This window comes from Lithobates pipiens, unplaced genomic scaffold (genome assembly GCF_037356315.1).
Source record: "Lithobates pipiens isolate NorthernLeopardFrog02 unplaced genomic scaffold, aLitPip1_a1.2 Scaffold_10, whole genome shotgun sequence".
In the NCBI taxonomy this organism is placed as follows: Eukaryota; Metazoa; Chordata; class Amphibia; order Anura; family Ranidae; genus Lithobates; species Lithobates pipiens.
Window position 1 is genome coordinate 217,161,895 of NW_027507686.1, and position 18,318 is coordinate 217,180,212.

The following is an 18,318-nucleotide window of genomic DNA, read 5'->3' on the forward strand; positions in this document are numbered from 1 at the left end:
AAGACATGAAATCTTCTCCCAATGCAAAGCCCCTAATTGTAACTGGAAAGGGTTGGTGGATTTGAGCACTAGGTCTTGTGAGAGAGGCCCATTATCCACGGAGATCAGGTGGACTGGGCAATCTAGAGCATGAGTTTCCAGGGACAAAGAGGTGATTAGAGTTTTATCAATAAAATTCTCAGCTGCTCCAGAATCCACCAAGGCCAGCAGTTCATGACCCCCTGTCCCAAAGTGAATGACAGTGGGTAAAAGTATACAATTGTCCCCCTGGGGAGATGAGAGTAGACCTAAGGTGACCTCCCCGCAATCACCTAGGTCCTGGCATTTCCCGGACGTGTAGCGCACGAACGGAGCATATGACCCTTGAGGCCACAGTATAAGCAGAGTCCCATATTACGGCAGCGTTTGTGTTCCTGGGCAGATAACCGGGTGGAGCCTAACTGCATAGGCTCTTCCTCAGATTTGGCACTGGAGATGGAATAATCAGGTGGTAAGGAAGGTATAGTTTGTCACAGCCATTGTTTGTTCTCGCCTCCTCCCCCTTCTGGCGGCGGTCAATTCTAATGGCTAGACACATAGCTTCCTCCAGTGAGGCTGGGTAGGAGAAGTTGACCAGAGTGTCTTTAATAGCATCTGAAAGGCCAATTCTAAACTGGCTGCGGAGAGCTGCATCATTCCAGCCAGATTCCGGGGCCCACCTGCGAAACTCTGAGCAATACATTTCAGCTGTGGTAGTTCCTTGTTTTAAGTTACGCAGGGTCGATTCTGCAGTAGCAGCACAATCTGGATCATCATATAGCAACCCAAGGGCTTCAAAGAAGACATCTGCTGTTAGCAGGGCTGGATGGTTTGGTTTCAGGTCAAAGGCCCAAGCCTGGGGGTCACCCTGTAGTAGAGAGATAATGATTTGAACCCTCTGAGTTTCAGGGCCAGACGAGGATGGCCTCAACTTGAAATATAATTTGCAGCTGTTTTTAAAGTTGCAAAACCCTTTACGGTCACCAGAAAACCGGTCGGGCAAAGGAATTTTTGGTTCAGATGGAGTTTTTGTAATGGTGGTAGTAGAAGGAGATTGCACCTTGGTGAGCTCTCTGGCCATTTCCTGAACTTAATGTGATAAACGGCAAAGTTCTTGTGTAAACAACTGAGCCTGTTCAGGATTCATGATAGGTTTCCCTTTATGTATTGGCTCTTGTTAATGTCAGGCTAGGAGCAGATAACAAGTAACAGTTCAGGTGTGTTGATTATACAAGAGTTCAAAGCACATACCATGAGCAGGTCTAAGTAGAGCAGGTCAGCTGGGACTTGTAGTACACCACTGCAGACAAAGGTAGATGATTGCTGCACCTTGTAGTTCACTGCTGTAGAGGATAGATGATTGCTGGACCTTGAAGTTCACTGCTGTAGATGAGGATATATGATTGCTGGACCTTGTGGTTCACTGCTGCAGATGAGGGTACTAGTAGAATCAGGCAAAGCGTAGTCTAGGCAAGCTGGGTCATACACAGGTAGATCAGAATCCAAACGGTACCAAATCAGAAGCAAGCACGGAGGGTCAAATAAGCCGGGTCAAACACGAAAGACACAGAGCAAATATCAGCTGGATCAAACACAAGTGAACTCTAAAGCCTCATACACACGATAGGACTTTGTACAAACTTTCCCTTGGATTTTTGTACAAAGGGCGTCGTCCCTGAACTTGTATTGCATACACACAGCAGGACTTTTTCAGCCAACTTTCACCAAATCACGTGGTTTTTCTGCTCTTTACCGCCACCTTTGGTCAACTTCTGTATTGTTGTCTGATCTTTTGCATTGGTTCTGAGCATGCCTGTTTGTACTTTGTACAAAAGTCCTATGGTTTTCTGTACACACGATCAGACTTTGCTCCATCAGACTTTTGTTGCCAGAAAGTTTGTCCGTTCGCACAGCCAACAAAAGTCAGATGAAAACCAAAAAAGTTTGTCCGATGGAGCGTACACACGGTCGGATGTTGCTCCAAAATAGCTAATTTGCATGTTTGTTGTCAAAAAGTCTGATCGTGTGTATGGGCCTTGACACGAGCACTGACTGAATGTTGATACAGGTGATTTAAACGTGAGCTGGCCAATCACTGTTGTTTCCCAGACACCGGCTGTGTCAGGTGAGTTGTGCTGGGTCCTAAAGGGTTTCTAGTACTGACAGTCAGCAGAGCAAGTGTCCCCATTGGAACATTTCTCCTCTATTCCTGTTCTGTTGACAAATCAAAATGTAAAAATACCCTTCACTTTCAGTCCTGTGCCAGTGGTTAGCAGGACAAATTGAGAGAGTGATTTGCTCTTGTAGAGACACAGACAGTACTAAAGACCTGAAACCTCTCACCATGCTATGCTAAACTAAACAAAACAATTTGTCTCTTAAAAGTGGACCTTGCACAAAAGGCATTGCTCACCTATTAGTTCAGACCCCTGCTCCGTGCCCATGTATTATTGCTGCATAAAAGTGAAAAAACACCTGTGAGAAGAAAACGAAAAACATAATTATCCTACAACCCCCTCCCCCCATACATACACACACACTTCCACATGTGGTATCTAGGCCAGGATGGCATTACAATCTTTTGGACAAAGTCTACGGACTGATGAGAGTCCCAAATCTCATGAGCAGACACTTCAGCACTGTGGTGGAGCATCTTCTTGCAGATCTGGGGTACTAAGCATTTCCAGGATCTAGCTAGAAGGGCTTCATCCTTTTCTGTGCAGATGTGCAGACTGCATAGGTAGTCTTTTTTTCTATTGTATTTATGGCAATTATACATGGGGAAGGAGGAATTTTAGTGCTTTAAGTTTATTTTATTTTTATTTTTTTTACATTCTTTATTTTTGAATGGGTTATATCACATTCAGTAATATTACGATTCCAACAACTGAACAGTCACGATAAATCAGAATAGTGTTATTTACAGTACAGAGAACCTGTTCAAAATGATTAAATAGTACAAACATACACCCTTTGTTCCATACAGACTGTCGACCGATTCCAACAATGCACAATGAGTGAGATCAATGGGATGTGCTATATCACTCAAAGGTTTTCAACTTTACTTAAAAAAAAAAGTAATGGCTGGATAAAAAATAAAAAATTCAGAGGGGCGGGCCTCAGACACCAAGGTGTATTAGGTCCAGTTCAGAATGGGGAATGAGGTGAAAGGGAACATGGCTTCCCTCCCAAGGTAAAATACCCCACAAGGGAAGAGGAGGTAAGGGTCACAATGAAAGGGATGTGGGGGAATAAGAGGAAGGCCACCTCATAGCCCCCGGTCGTCAGTAAAAGTTTTTGGTGTTTGGGGTCAGATGCAACATAAACTTTCCTCGGCGATCCACCTCTGGTCAGATACAGGACAAACAAGGGGGACCTGTAACCACATGTCAGGGGTAGTGTTTTTCAATGCAATGTTGGTATCTAGAAGAGCATACAAACTTGTTCCAGTAGTACCTCTTTTCGTTTTGATCAGGTACCTTGTCTTCGAGGGACGCAGTAAGTTCTTCCATCTCTTGAATTATCATTTACCCTGGCAAACCACTGCCCCAAGGCAATTGGGGACATACTCTTCCAAGCACTTATGGATACATGCCTTTGCTGCATTAAAGAGGAAGTAAACTCTCCCAGTCTGATGCTTCTCTTCATTTAGTACATTATAATAAGTATTTATCAGACTATAGCCACTGAAATCCAGCCCAAATCGCATATTACTTACTGTTTAAAGAAACTTTAAAAAACTTGTTTCCAGGGGTTAGGCAGCACCATCTTAAATATTGTTTTCTGAGTCCACAGTGGAGTGTATTTCCGCCCTTACATTGAGCACTTCCTGTACTGTTAATCAAGCCTCCTTCTCAATCCAATGTTTCTATGGCAACCCTGCTTCCCTGTTCATAGCTGACTTGTTTTATTTCATATTTACCTGTGCCGATGTCTAATGTTTCCCTTTGTCAGTCTTATCAGCTTCAACTGATGAGACTGCAGTAATGGCCAAGTTTACACTGCATGTCATGTCACATGATCACATGGGGTGTAGAAGGAAGCTCTGAATGATTCTGCAGTCTCCTGGGATATCAGTGGTGTGCCGTAGGAAGTCCTGATAACAGATAGATAAGCACATAGAGAGTGTGCCGTAAATCAGGGGAGATCTGGGCATGGTCAGTGACTTCATTCAAAGGAACAAAAAGAATTACAACAATACTAAGCAAGTAAGGAGATATCTACAAGCAGTGTTCATTAGGGTTTTTTATGCTGATTTACATGGGACAAAGTTGTGGGAAAGGGTTTACAAGCACTTTAAGTAACTGGAGTAACATATGTAGCGTCGGCTCCTGAAGAGCATGCGCTATGTGTTTTTTTTTTATTTAATGTTACCCTTAAACCGCAATTTGGTTTGGGTTTGATTACTCTAAATTTTGACCTCAGCATCAGTCTGACTGGACTGCAGGGTGCTCTGCCTGGCCATAGGAGGCGCTGTCACTTTTGGCAGGCATGGAAACACAGTCTAGTTGGGTACATTAAGGTTACTCTCTCTTGGAATCAGCCCAAAGGGAGTGTCACTCTTGCTGTGCCTTCTGGGATAGGGTACTTAAGGTGTGGATGTCACGTGTTTCGGGGTTCCGGTCCAGAAGCATGTTCTGACTGTATGGTCCTGGTCCTCCTGACCAGCTCCTTGGACTTCCATGGCCTGAGGGGCGAATCCACCGGACTTTTTGTCTCAGGGCTGGCTAGCCCGAGGCGAGGAAACTGAAAGGAGGATTCAGAGGAGGTCCGGTGCCATCTCAGTTAGTGGAGAGGCCCAGCAACTGTGAAGTTATCCAGGGGAGGGCTCTTCGGTAGAAAGGTTGGCTTCTCAACAAGAGCCTGAAAAAGCTGAAGGACCTAAGCGAATCCAATCTCGTGCGGTATCGCCGGACCAGCTGCAAGATACTGGTATCACACGAGTGTTCTACAAGTTTTCAAGTTTCCCTCATGTGTTCTATAGCAAAGTCTGTGGCAGAGACTTATATCTAACTCGAGCACCCTGTTGGGCTGCTAGGCCTGGTGAGAGAAGGACTATCCAATTAGGGTGAGTATCCAGCTGTGAATGGCTAGTCTCTGGATTTATGCAAAGTAAGAGATAGATTTTCATACTGATTTTGACAATAAGAGTCCCTGGATTTTTCACCTAAACCCTCTGATCCTATACTGAGAGACTTGATTACTGTTGAAAATAAAAATCCCTTTAAATGGATCTGTCGTCAGTCTCTGCAGTTTTTGGGCCATCTACCTAGGGAAACCCCTAGACGCATACGAGATGAAGAAGGTAACAGTAAACCCATTAAAATCAGCCACTCCTTCGGGGGTAAGTGCTACACATAGATTTCTTATACCATTTGCAAGACGTTGGGGTCAAATGAAGGAGCACTGCTGCCAGGTTATTCATTAGGCAAAGCCTGGGGTTTGATGAATGATTTCTAAGACTGACATCCAGAAGTGTTGTATGGCCAGGCAGGCTCAAATACATGCTAGCGTGTACCTGTGTTTAAGCCATAACGCCAACATAAATCACTCTGTTGCGAAGATAACTTGGTCAAAGCAGAAGGCGGGCGTTTTGTACCATCTAGTGACAATCTTGTAAGATATCTCTTGGTACCCACTACTAATCAAGGCTTTGTGTGCAAAGGCTAGAATCCAGAACAGCACGGAGCCAGGACCGAAGGGTAGGCGGAGTAATGTCATGACATAGTGCTGGGCAAGGATTGGCCAGTACAGTTTAGGGGGCGGAGCCTGAGCGTGGAGGAGAGCGCGCTCTACGCCCCAGCGCCAGTCGGCGGAAGAGAAGATTCCCACCCTCCCTCCCTTACATTATTTATTTCCATTTTACGTTTTTATTTCTTTTCTTTGCAATGATTGGTTAGTGGGTTGATAGCGCGGGGTGGTGCCCTCGGGGCATGGAGGGGTGCACAACGGATGGATGCATGGTGATTCTACTTGGGATTGTGGTGGTTCGATATGGTGGTCGGAAATTAACTTATTTTCATTTCAGGACTTAGTGCTGGATGTCGTATCGGTGGCGGGTGTTGGTCGGTGCAGGTAAAGGAAAATAACCCCTCCCCACAAAGAATTGTTGATGCGGGACCCATTGGAGATATGGGCTCGCTGCTGATATGCCATATAGCGAGGGTCTATATGGTAACTGGTAATGGGGTGCACTGCGGTCAAGAGTTGGGATGTCTTTGAGCTAGCATGTCAGCTTGAGGCCTAGTTACAGTAATATCACCGCAGTGCCTGTTTGATCGATATAATAATGGGTGAGATGGGGGAATGTCCTGCGGAAGACCAACGTGCTCAGTGTTGTTAAGTTAAAGGATGTTGTTATATTGTTGTTTTGCTTTTACATGTTAATTATATTTTGATAATAAAGGGGCTGCTACGGCCACTAATTGCTCCAAAAAATGTGTGGTCTCTTTAATGGGAAAGGGAATGGTATGGAGTAGGTGGTCATTAGAATAACAGCGCAGCATCAGCCATACTATAGTCATGTCCTGTTGATCTTCTGAGAAGGTTAAACCTAGATCTTCCCGAATCCGCATGTGAATAGGTGTCTATTAGATTGCTGTATGCAAGAGAGCATATAATGTGCCGGCCCTTAGTACTTTAAGTTTTTTTCAGGGTCCTTTCTAAGTTCCTAGTAGACCCAAAGCAACCCTGTGCAATTAGATTGATGTGTTGTGGGTCATTTAGCATACTGTGTCAAATGGGTAAACCCATGTTATTACTTTCAGTATAATCTCTTCTTCCTCCTTTCTGCCTCGCCCTGCCTCCCTTTCCCCTTTCATACTCTACTTTCCTGCAGTCATTAGTCCTCTGGCTGTTTGCTGACAGCTATCCCAAAAAAAAGAACCCAGACTCACAAACAGTCCCCCAAAGAGTTCTCTGATTTGCCACTGTTTCCATATGCCTTATCTTGTGCACCTTAATTAGTCTGCATAGTAGTAAGCAGATCACTAGTATTAACCCCTTGTGATTACAATACAATTTTATAAGTTCAATGGTAAAATGCCCTTGACGTGAAAACCTTAACCTTGCAGCAGAGAACTAGGAATGTAAAACATCAATGTGCCATCATCACTGCTTAAAAGCAACAAAGTTCAGCAAAGATTGATGTGTTAGTCTAAAGGATCATTTTTAGGGTGACAATTACTGCAAAAGAAAACCCAGGGGATTGAGTAGAAGACATGTCCTTGATGTCAGGGTCAAGCTACTCCTCTGATCTCTTCAGCACTTTTATGCATACTCATTCATACACACGCTGCTTCCAATTTGTTATTCAGTATTGTTGCTGTCCGTATCAATTTATAACAATTTTCCTTGAATTTCTGGCCTATAGACACAGCCAGAAGTTGGAGGAGATCTCTCCAAAGTGAGGGAAATGTAATTTTAGACAGTTGCCAACATACCGTAACACATGTCCCCATTAAAACAGTATTATTATTACTTTATTACTATTCTGGTGACAATTCAAAATTTTGGATTTCCCACCACTTTGTGTACAGGCGACAATGGCCACCAAAACCAAACCATTATTTTTTATATTCCAGTTGGTCTAGGCCTTTGTATTTCTCATAATGTCCCCTATTTTAGGCAGGCTATGCACCATTAGAATTTCATTCGAACATTTTAATTTTTAGAATGTTTGTTTGATTTTCTTATTGTTAGTGAGACTTTGCTTTTCAACTGTCGTGATGAGAATATTTGATGGAGCAGGATGAGCATTTTTTTCTCAAATGAGCCAAATTGTATCAGTGAATGTGGTTACTGTTTGGGAAAAATCATACCGTTATGAAACCCTCTTTAACCACTTTCAGACCGGACCAATTTGCTGGTCAAAGACCAGACCACTTTTTGCGATTCGGCACTGCGTCGCTTTAACTGACAATTGCGCGGTCGTGCGACGTGGCTCCCAAACAAAATTAACGTCCTTTTTTTCCCACAAATAGAGCTTTCTTTTGGTGGTATTTGATCACCCCTGCGGTTTTTATTTTTTGCGCTATAAACAAAAATAGAGCGATAATTTTGAAAAAAACGCATTATTTTTTACTTTTTGTAATAATAAATATCCCCCAAAAATATATAAAAAAAAAATTTTTTCTCTCAGTTTAGGCCGATACGTATTCTTCTACATATTTTTGGTTAAAAAAATCGCAATAAGCGATTATTGATTGGTTTGCGCAAAAGTTATAGCGTTTACAAAATAGGGATAGTTTTATAGCATTTTTATTAATAATTTTTTATTATTTTTTTTTTTACTAGTAATGGCGGCGATCTGCGATTTTTATTGTGACTGCGACATTGTGGGGGACCCATCGGACATTTTTGACACATTTTTGGGACCATTGTCATTTATACAGTAATCACTGCTATATAAATGCAGTGATTCCTGTGTAAATGACACTGGCAGTGAAAGGGTTAACCAGTGGGTGGCAGTGTAGGGGTTAAGTGTTCCTAGGGGTGTGTTACTAACTGTGGGGGGGTTGGGCTTTCATTTAGTGTACACTAATCTCTGCTCCAATCACATGGAGCAGAGATCAGCGTCACTAGTTGCTAGGCAGAATGGAAAAATTTGTTTATACAGCATTTCCTCCATTCGGCTGCTCCGTGAGACGATCGCGGGGATGCCCGCGGCGATCGAGTCCGCGGGTCCCGCGACCGGACTCACGGGGGTCCTGACCAGCGCGGGAGCGCGCCGCCGGCGGCGCGCTCCCGATGGCACGGCGGCAACGAATATTGGACGTACATGCACGCCAATATGCCTGCCCGTGCCATTCTGTCGACGTACATCGTCGTGCGCTGGTCGGGAAGTGGTTAATTTGTCTGGAATTATATTTAAAGTGGAAGTAAACCCATCGATTTAAACAGTTAAAAAAAAAAGGCATGCCGGGAATGCACACAGCCAAACTATCAAACCAGGGAATGCACACAGCCAAACTATCAAACCATCCAATGGCTGGTGTCATAACGAATCACATGTGCAGCACCATAGCAGTTGAATATTAAACAGAGGCAAAGATGGCAGCTTCCTTGGCTGAAAACGATAGGGGAGTTTACTTCCACTTTAACAACAAGTCTAGATGACATTTTAATGGCTTTCAACAAAAATGAGTTGACCTAATAATGGCAAGAAAGAATGTTCTGAGGAACGACTTTTCTACAAACATTCAAATGAAAATACAACTGTGTTTGTTCAGCTTTACATTCTCTTACATTATAAATCAATTATAATGTTTGTACAAATTGAAAACTGATTATCAGTTGAAAAATATTTTGCCTCAATTCCAGGGAGAAGTTGACCTTCCTACCTACAGTAATTTCATATAAAAAAAATAAAAGCAATAGGCTTGTTAAAAAAAGTTGATCAGTTTAACTTAAAGTGGAAGTAAACCCTCCTATTGTTTTCAGCCAAGGAAGCTGCCATCTTGGCCTCTGTTTATTCTTCAAATGCTATGATGCTGCAAATGTGATCAGTTTTGACACCGGCCATTGGATAGTTTAAAGCGGGAGTCCACCGGGAATCCGCGTTTTTTTTTTTTTTAAAAGCCAGCAGCTACAAATACTGCAGCTGCTGACTTTTAAAATAGTGACACTTACCTGTCCAGCGCGCCCGCGATGTCGGCACCCGAAGCCGATCTCTCGATCGTCTCTCGGGTGCTGCCGACGCCATCTTGGGTATGGGAATCAGGAAGTGGAGCCTTTCGGCTTCATTTCCTGGTTCCCTACTGCGCATGCGCGAGTCGCGCTGCGCAATAAGGATGGACCCGCTGCCTCTGGGATCTGTGTGTTTCCCAGCAGGCAGCGGGGGACTTTCGGAAAGAGGCGTAATCTATGCCCCTTTCCGCAGAGAGCTATCCCGGAAGTGGGTGCAGATACCTGTACTGTACAAGTACCTGCACCCCCCTCCCCCCTGAAAGGTGCCAATTGTGGCGCCGGAGGGGGGGAGGGTTCCGATGAGCGGAAGGTCCACTTTAGGGTGGACCTCCGCTTTAACAGTTTGGTTTAGAGCACAACCAATGTGACAGTTACATTTCCTTCAAGTACTCCGCTTTAAAGTGGATTGGTGGGTGATCACTTATGATACTAAAGACATACAATATTTACTTTTTTGGTGCGAGGCTTTAATAAAATATTAAATACATGGTAGGAGCGTGCTACTACACTTAACAGACCTCACCGTATAGGTCCAAATTGTTTTGAATGTTTGAGTATCATGAAGCATATTTTAATTTGTAAAAATATGTATCAATATATATATATATATATATATATATATATATATTGTATAGAAAAAATTTGTTATATACTGTATGCCTGACACCAAAAAAGCTATACTGCTGGTCTTTAAAAAAAAAAAATGAAAACTGTAATATTGATACAGCACTGCAGCAAAGGTTGTTGCAGACCATAGAGTCCTAAAAAGGCTTAAAATAACTAGAGAGTGAGACTAAATATATAACGCACACTGTACAGGCCATGCTGTAAATCTTCTACACGTTTTTCTTTCTACCATAGATAAGTGGGAAGAAAACAGTCCTGCTGGAAATTGAAGTTTTTCCTGCTTGTCTTTTTATTCGGATAAAACTTTTGCTGGGGCTTGTGCTGTAATGTCTATATAGGTTGGGTATGTGTTTTGTATGTACACAAGGTCAGCTGCAAAATGATAGGAGCTATCACCATGGTTGTTTCAGTCAGCAAGTTACGAGCACACACTGGTGACCAGAAGGAATGAGAGTGGTGCTGGAAATGTATGAGTTATAAACCTAGCCTAGGTGCGGATGTCAGACCCATGATGCCAGCCTTGATTGGGACAATGGTCCTCATACAGGCCAGAAACCCCCCTAGATGGCACAAAACCATAGGGGGACCAGAGGGCAAACTTCAAGGCACTGGCAGCTTGGCTATATATATCTCAGCTGATATATCCTGTCAAGTGAGGTCTGCTGCTGAGAAGGTGACAGGACTGTGTGACAACAGGAGAGAGTGAGGGAGGGGTGGAGCACATTTGGTTTCTCTCTATCTTACTTTTTTAAGGGGGTCTGTAAATCTCAGTAGCCTCATTCCAGCCTCTGCTACGGACTAGAGTGCTACTGCTGAGCTCGTTGACCTCTTTCTGGGTGTTTCTGTCCAGGCTGAGCAAGGATGCCAGAGCCTGCAAAGAAAACAGGTACATGGGACAAGTTGGGAGGCCACTATGCCATTTACAAAGAGGACATTCAGAAATAAGGACCATGGAATTAAATTACCTGGGATGTTTTGAGATGGAGAATTAGCTGTCAGTAGTTGCATGTTGCTCTGGACTTTGATTGGTCACCTTCAAACGACATTCAGGCATGGTGTGAATAGATATCCCAGGGCTGGGTTAGAGAAATCAGATTATATTTAATGAACTGTCACATTCCTATGTATTTCATTACAACAGCTGTACCAGCCTCGGCCATCTGAGACGTATATGTGTACATTGAGGGCTGTTGAATTAATGTGTTATTACAAGCATCATTTTATATTCCTACCATCTCAAGGATTAGTTGCTAGGATTAAATAGATAAATGGCCTAACGGTAAAGGAAGAGTTAGGATGTACTTAGGGAATGCTTACTATACTTAAGAATAGAATAAGAGATGTATTACTAAGCATCTATTGCAAAGTCGGATCAATGCTAGAAACAAGCTTATTATGCTTTAAGCTTGTAATGCTAATGATACAGCAGAAATAACCACTTGACATTTCTCCAGGCTGTGAGAAGCCATTTGTAACTCTTTTGCCCATCTTGGGTGGTGCACAGATCTACCACATGGCATTCTGAGTGGGTGGTGAATGAAATACGCAAGGCAAAATATTATCTTCATATCAGAGCCTTATAAAAGTGCTGATGGGAAATTTGTATGATCGTTCGTGCCAGCTGTTTGACGCCAACGTGGATATGTGGTGGCCTTGAGCATCAAACGCAGTTGGTTTATGGGCACATTAGCATCCAAGGAAGTCTAACATTTCTTTGCAGCCAATCGTTCCGTGTAGGATTAGTTGTGGAACTAAATGACCCAGAGCAAACTGATATGTGTAGTTCTTCAGTATAGCTCACTTATTTCTGATGTAGATTGATTAGAATGTAATAATTTATTATCTATTCTGTAATGTTTGAAGTCAGTCAAGTAGCTGGATAGGGAACGGTTTTGTGTTCAGGTATTTTAGTTTTTTTGCAGTATGGGTTTGCATATTTCCCATAACCTTATTTATATGGGAGAGAGGGACACATTATGGCACAAGGGATGTAGGCAAAAGACGTGCCCCTCACATGCCCCCCAGTTACAGACTATAAGGAATGAATACACATGTAGGTGCTTTTTTTTAGGATTACTCTTCCATCCTACTGGCTTTTCAACAAGAGAGTTTGGGTGACAGGCTTAGTTAAGTAAATCACTTTTGCTAGATGAATAATAAACTTTGTTTATAGGTCTCTAGTCTACATCATACAAAAAAGAGGGACAACTGGGGAATAAAGAAGGGGCAAGAGATTTGATTCCAAATGTTGAGCTACTGGCGGGGGGGGGGGGTGATTTACTAAAAATGGAGCACACAGAATCTGGTGCAGCTGTGCAACGCAAAGTAACCAATCAGCTTCTAACTTCAGCTTGTTCAACAAATCTTTGACAATAAAACCTGGAAGCTGATTGGTTTCCATGTAGAGCTGCACCAGATTTTGCACTCTTCAGTTTTAGTAAATCCCTTCATTGAGTCATCTACCTAAAGCAGGTGTGCAAATTAGGAGAGTCAAAATAAAAGTAGATGCCCTACATCTGGAACATGAGCATGGACGGGATCCAGGCCTCTCTTAGGGAAGGTTTTATTTTGTCTCATGTTAGGGGAATATTTTTTATTGCTAAATACTGGTGTTGGTTTTGATGTTTCTTTTTTCTTAGTAAAATGTGAGGTTTGTGGCTTGGATTAAGACTGATTCATTTCTACCCCATGTCTACACTGTTGTATTGGCTCATATAGGGACTTGGATAGTAGTGATCACAGTTCAGACAGAATAAAACTGTAGAAGTAATTAGAGCAGGGGTCTCAAACTGGTGGCCCTCCAGCTGTTGCAAAACTACAAGTCCCATGAAGTATTGCAAGGCCGACAGTTACAAGCATGACTTCCACAGGCAGAGGCATGATGGGACTTGTAGTTTCACTGCAGCTGGAGGGCCATCAGTTTGAGACCCCTGAATTAGAGTAAATAGAATTAAAGTAAGTAGAATTAAAGTGATTGTAAAGCTTGTTTTTTTTAAATATTATTAAGGTAACAAACATCTTATACTTTCCTACTCTGTGCACTGGTTTTGCACATGCACAAAGCAGCTCTGATCTTCCTATTCTGGGGTCCTCTACCAGAGTTCCTAGCTCTACCCCCCCCCCATCCTCCACTGAGTGCCCCCAAGGCAAGCCACTCCCAAGCCCAGCTCTGTGTGTCCAGAAGGACACACAGAGCGGGGCCCTGTCCAACCCCTGCTCCCTCGTCACTGGTTCTGACTGGCTCATGGCTCCCGCTATTGTATCTGAGCCAATGAGGAGTGAGAGAGCTGAGAAATCCTCAGCTCTCGTGCACATTTCTGGATCGAGATCGGGTTCAGATATGTATTTAGTGGGGCTACAGGGGGAGCTGCATGCAGGTTTTTTTTTTACCTTACTGCATAGAAAGCTTTCATGCTTCTTTCTGTCATAAGCTCCTGCCAAGTTCCTGTGTTTGGAACAAGAAGACTTTAGTATGGAATACCATTATTCATTTTGTTACCAACACTGTTGTATTACATTTTGTATTACATGCTCAGTATTACTTTTTAGGATTCAGAGAAAGGGGAAATGGAAGCCATTACAAATGTATTAATTTATTCATTTATTACAGGTATTTATATAGCGCCAACAATTTAAACAGTGCTTTACACATATATATTTTACATTAACATCAGTCCCTGCCCTCAAGGAGCTTAAAACTTAAGGTCCCCAGCTCACATTCATACACACCCATACCAGGGCCAATTTAAAGAGGAGCTAATTAACTTACCAGCATGTCTTTGGAGTGTGGGAGGAAACCGGAGTAGCCGGAAGAAACCCAAGCAGACACAGGCAGATCACACAATCTCCAGGCACGTAGTGCCATGGTTGGGATTCCAACTGATGACCCTAGTGGTGCCAGATGGAAATGCTAGCCACAAATGTTAGCCCATAACCCTCCTTCTGTTGAGTTTTAGGCCTGATTCACACCTATGCATTTTTAATGCTTTTTGCATTTTGCAGATTTGCACTACAGAATGTGTTCCATAGGAAATCTGCAAAATGATAAAAGCACAAAAAATGCATAGGTGTGAATCAGGCCTTAGTTGGCGTGGCTCTTTAAGAAAGGAATGACCTACGGTGATCTTTTTGGTATCTTTGGAATTCAGTAATGAGCCCAGCTCCCATCTGTGCCCTTCCGACCTAGTCTCATTCCTCAAACTGCAGTCCTATGCTGGTTGTACCTATGCCAATTTTTAATGCAATCAACCATTCAGTATAAACATTTTAACTGATCAGATACCTGAAATTTGGGAAACAAATGAACACAAACTAAGAATAATGATGGCAAAATCTATCAATTGCTCCACATATCACAGTCAGCATCAAAAGAATTGACATTTTCCAGCCTAATAGCTGCCATCTTTAAATTGATACTACAATATCAGTTTAAATATATAATAAGTCATGATAATCAGTTTAAATGAATTTAATAAAATACTAGTAAAAATGATTGCTAAATGTTAGATTCAGAATATTGAAACAAACCACTGATTGTTGAACAACCAAATCAGTATATGTACTTATGACCAACTTTTAGGTCAGTGCTGCATGATCATTAAATAAATGTCAATTATTATACTGTAAAATCCAGAGCACTTGTATATCAAAGCAAATTTCCCCATAAGAAATAATGGAAACTCAGATGATTTGTTCCACAACCATTTATGCATAGGTCCTTCAGTTTATAGTCCATATAAAAAGATTATAGAAATGTGATAGGTTGTGTAACCATAAAATGTCCATCCATAAATGGAAGCCTCCACAAGGGGATTAGAAGCAAAATCCAGCAGGAGCTACGGAGTATAAAAGAGAAGAGAGGCGCCTCTAATGCCCCGCACACATGATCGGAAATTCCTCCAGCAAAAGTCCGAAGAGAGCTTTTGGTCAGAAAATACGATTGTGTGTATGCTCCATTGGACTTTTGCTAGAGGAATTTCGGCCAGCAAAAGATTGAGAGTATGTTCTTAATGTTTTGGTCAGAAAAAGTTCCGATCAGAAATTCCGATCGGCTGTACAAATTCCGACGTGCAAAATTCCTACGCATGCTCAGAAACAAATCGACCCATGCTCGGAAGCATTGAACTTAATTTTCTTGGCTTGCCGTAGTGTTGTACGTCACCGTGTTCTTGGCGGTCGAAAGTTCAGAGAACTTTTGTGTGACCGTGTGTATGCAAGACAGCTTGAGCGGAATTCCTTCTCTTCTCTTTTATACTCAGTTGTGACATGACGCTACATGTATATCAAGATATGCCACTTGTATAATAAGTAAAAATGTATTTAAAAAAATTTGCTTGTCTTGCAAAACACTCTCAAACCAAGTTACTCTTAAACCAAGGTTTTACTGTATTGACATAAATTAGGAATAAAACAGGAAGAGCAAGACCTTTGACTGCAGCACGTGGGTGGAGCTGGAAACCCTAGAGTCTCTACAAGCTAAAAAATAGCATGGCACTGAATCAAACAACTATCTTGTACTAAGGTCATTTTTTGGTGAACCGATTTTTTAAATGGTTTCAACCCACAGTTCTCTTTCATATACTCTAAATTAGTACTACATAAAGGAATACTGGTTTATAGTTGCAATGTATATCTCATAAGGGTGAAAACCTGGACCGAATGATATTCTAATAATTCCCCTTATGTCCCATAGGGATAGTACTGCAAATCATGTGGCAGCTGCATGTCAGCTTGGGGAGAGATGAAAATGTTGGTATTTATGGCTCATGACATACAAGACATAGTAGGGGTTCTATGTTAGAGGTTTGTCAAGCAAACTAGATATAAGTAAAAAAGTTATGCTATGTGAGCCAGCCTATAATACCCTTGTGTGTTAGAAAATACTGCTCCATTCAATTCTTTCCTTTCTCAGTTCTTTAAACTTCAATATATTTATCTTCACATGTTGGAACTTTTTAACATAAACTAATTTGTCATTTATATTTAGTGGCTTTTTAAAGATTGTGGCCCTGTACATTTCTGAAGTGGTAATAGAGAAGGTCTCATTGAGGTTGTTTGTAATGCCGCATACATACGACCAGTGTTTTTCGATGGACTAGGTCCGACGGTCTTCCCAACGGACTTTCGGCGGAGGTCCGACTGACTTTCTGAACGAACAGACTTGGCCCCACTATTAAATTGTCAAGGGCTCACTATCCTTTTTGGATTTCTAATGTATTCTATGAAGATTATACTAGAAGTACAGAGACACACAGAAGGTTGCTCGATACCACCCAACTGTCCTAAGTGGACAGGGACAGAGACAAAAGTTAGAATATTCGGGACACAGAAGAAACCAAAGCGGTCTCAGCCCACAAGGCCCCAACTGGGGACCATTTAATATGGAGTTGTGGTGTCATTATAAACTAATACTTTTACCGATCAACATGTGGTGCCAGTACACACCCTTTTCTTTTAACAGCCCTGGAGCCCCCTGAAGTTTCTATGCAAATTCAGGAGCCTAGGTCCTGAGAATTGTATTGGGGGATATGAGCATGGGAGTAGTGTCTTTGATCTAGCTTACAGAAAGTCATCAGAGAAAAACATACTGTATATTTCCAGCCAGGGCCGCTGATAAGGCAGTATAGCCAGCCTTCCCATAACAGACCTGGACCCATCAATTTAAAAAGGGGGCCTGGGCACCTGCCAAGCAGGAAGACCGACCGTACTGCCTTATTGCTGACACTGATCCTCTTGTGGCTCCCCCTGCAGAGTTGCTGGCTTCTCCTCTTCTCCCTTTCCTGTTTCTAGTACTTGCACCTCCCCCCCCCACCACTCTGATCACCCCCCCCACCCCCCCATGTTTTGGCCCTTTCTATTGCAACGCTTTTGTCTTCCCACCTCCTTCACTCTCCCAGTTGCTGAGGGCACACAGGGTGGTCATTTCAGGATGGAGAGCAGGGGACAGTAAATTTCACTTTTTCTGTCTCCTTCCTTTTGTGAATGAACATAGTGAGTGATCGGTACTGGTCGCTCGCTGTGTTCATTCATCGCTGAAGCATAGTAAACTGTGTGAATAAGCAGGAAGCCCCAGAGTGCTTGCTATTCATTCATCTGCGCAGTTGAGGCTGCAGAGAATGGAACTGAGGAATCTAGCTCCTCATTTCCTTTCTCTGTCTCAAAAGGGAGACATCAGGGGTCTGTTTAGACCCTTGATATTTCATCAAAGCCCCCATCACAGGCAGCTAAAATATCTGAAAATTAGAAATTCAAAAAAATTCTTTACAAAAAAATGAAGGACTCGTTCACATGTGCTTTGCTCTCTGAAGAGCGGTCAGCATTTGGATTGCTTTTCAGAGAGCATTTAACAGGCGGTGAGGAGGCATATTGTATCCTCACTGCCTGCTTTATCCCCACACTAGTCTACCACAACAACATGCTAATAATCATTTTAGTGTATTTTTTAGCAGATTTATATATTTTGCTTGGGGGGGGGTTCAGGTATGCTGTACGAGGCCCCATGATTTCCTCTATGAAGATGTCCTTTGTGGGCCTAAAACAATTCTCTATTATGGTACTTTTTGTAATAATTTTATTTTTTTTGGTGAAGGTCTGTGACTGGGGCTCCTTTCACATTTGACATACGCTTACCGCCTTCTGTAAAGGGGATTTTTAGAGGGTAGTATAGCAGCGGAGGCCTTCCAAATACCTATTTTTTTACTTTTACTTTTAAATTGCTGACATTTTATTTTGCGGGACTGCTCCACAGCTGTGGTGCTGCCAGTCAACCTTTGCACCTGAGTTAAAATGCTGCAAAGCAAGGTCCACCTGCATTGTTACAACTCAGGTGGGCAGACAAAAAGGCAGTAAAACCACAGCTTAAACAGGGATTTCACCTACAAAAAAATTATTAAAAGCCAGCAGCTATAAATACTACATTTGCTGACTTTTAATAAATAGACACTCACCTGTCCCAGGGTCCAGCGATGTTGGCAGCCGAGACCAATC

The 18,318-nt window shown here is 42.5% G+C and overlaps 1 protein-coding gene across 1 annotated transcript in view; it reads left to right on the top strand.

Annotated features, from left to right (window-relative positions):
• The first annotated feature begins 11,059 nt into the window (after positions 1-11,059).
• MYBPC3 (myosin binding protein C3) overlaps positions 11,060-18,318 on the top strand; it is a 207,008-nt gene continuing 199,749 nt past the window's right edge. The window contains exon 1 of the mRNA XM_077461101.1: positions 11,060-11,218. Coding sequence (XP_077317227.1) covers positions 11,194-11,218 — 25 coding nt within the window. The 5' untranslated portion in view covers positions 11,060-11,193. The remainder of the gene's footprint in view (positions 11,219-18,318) is intronic.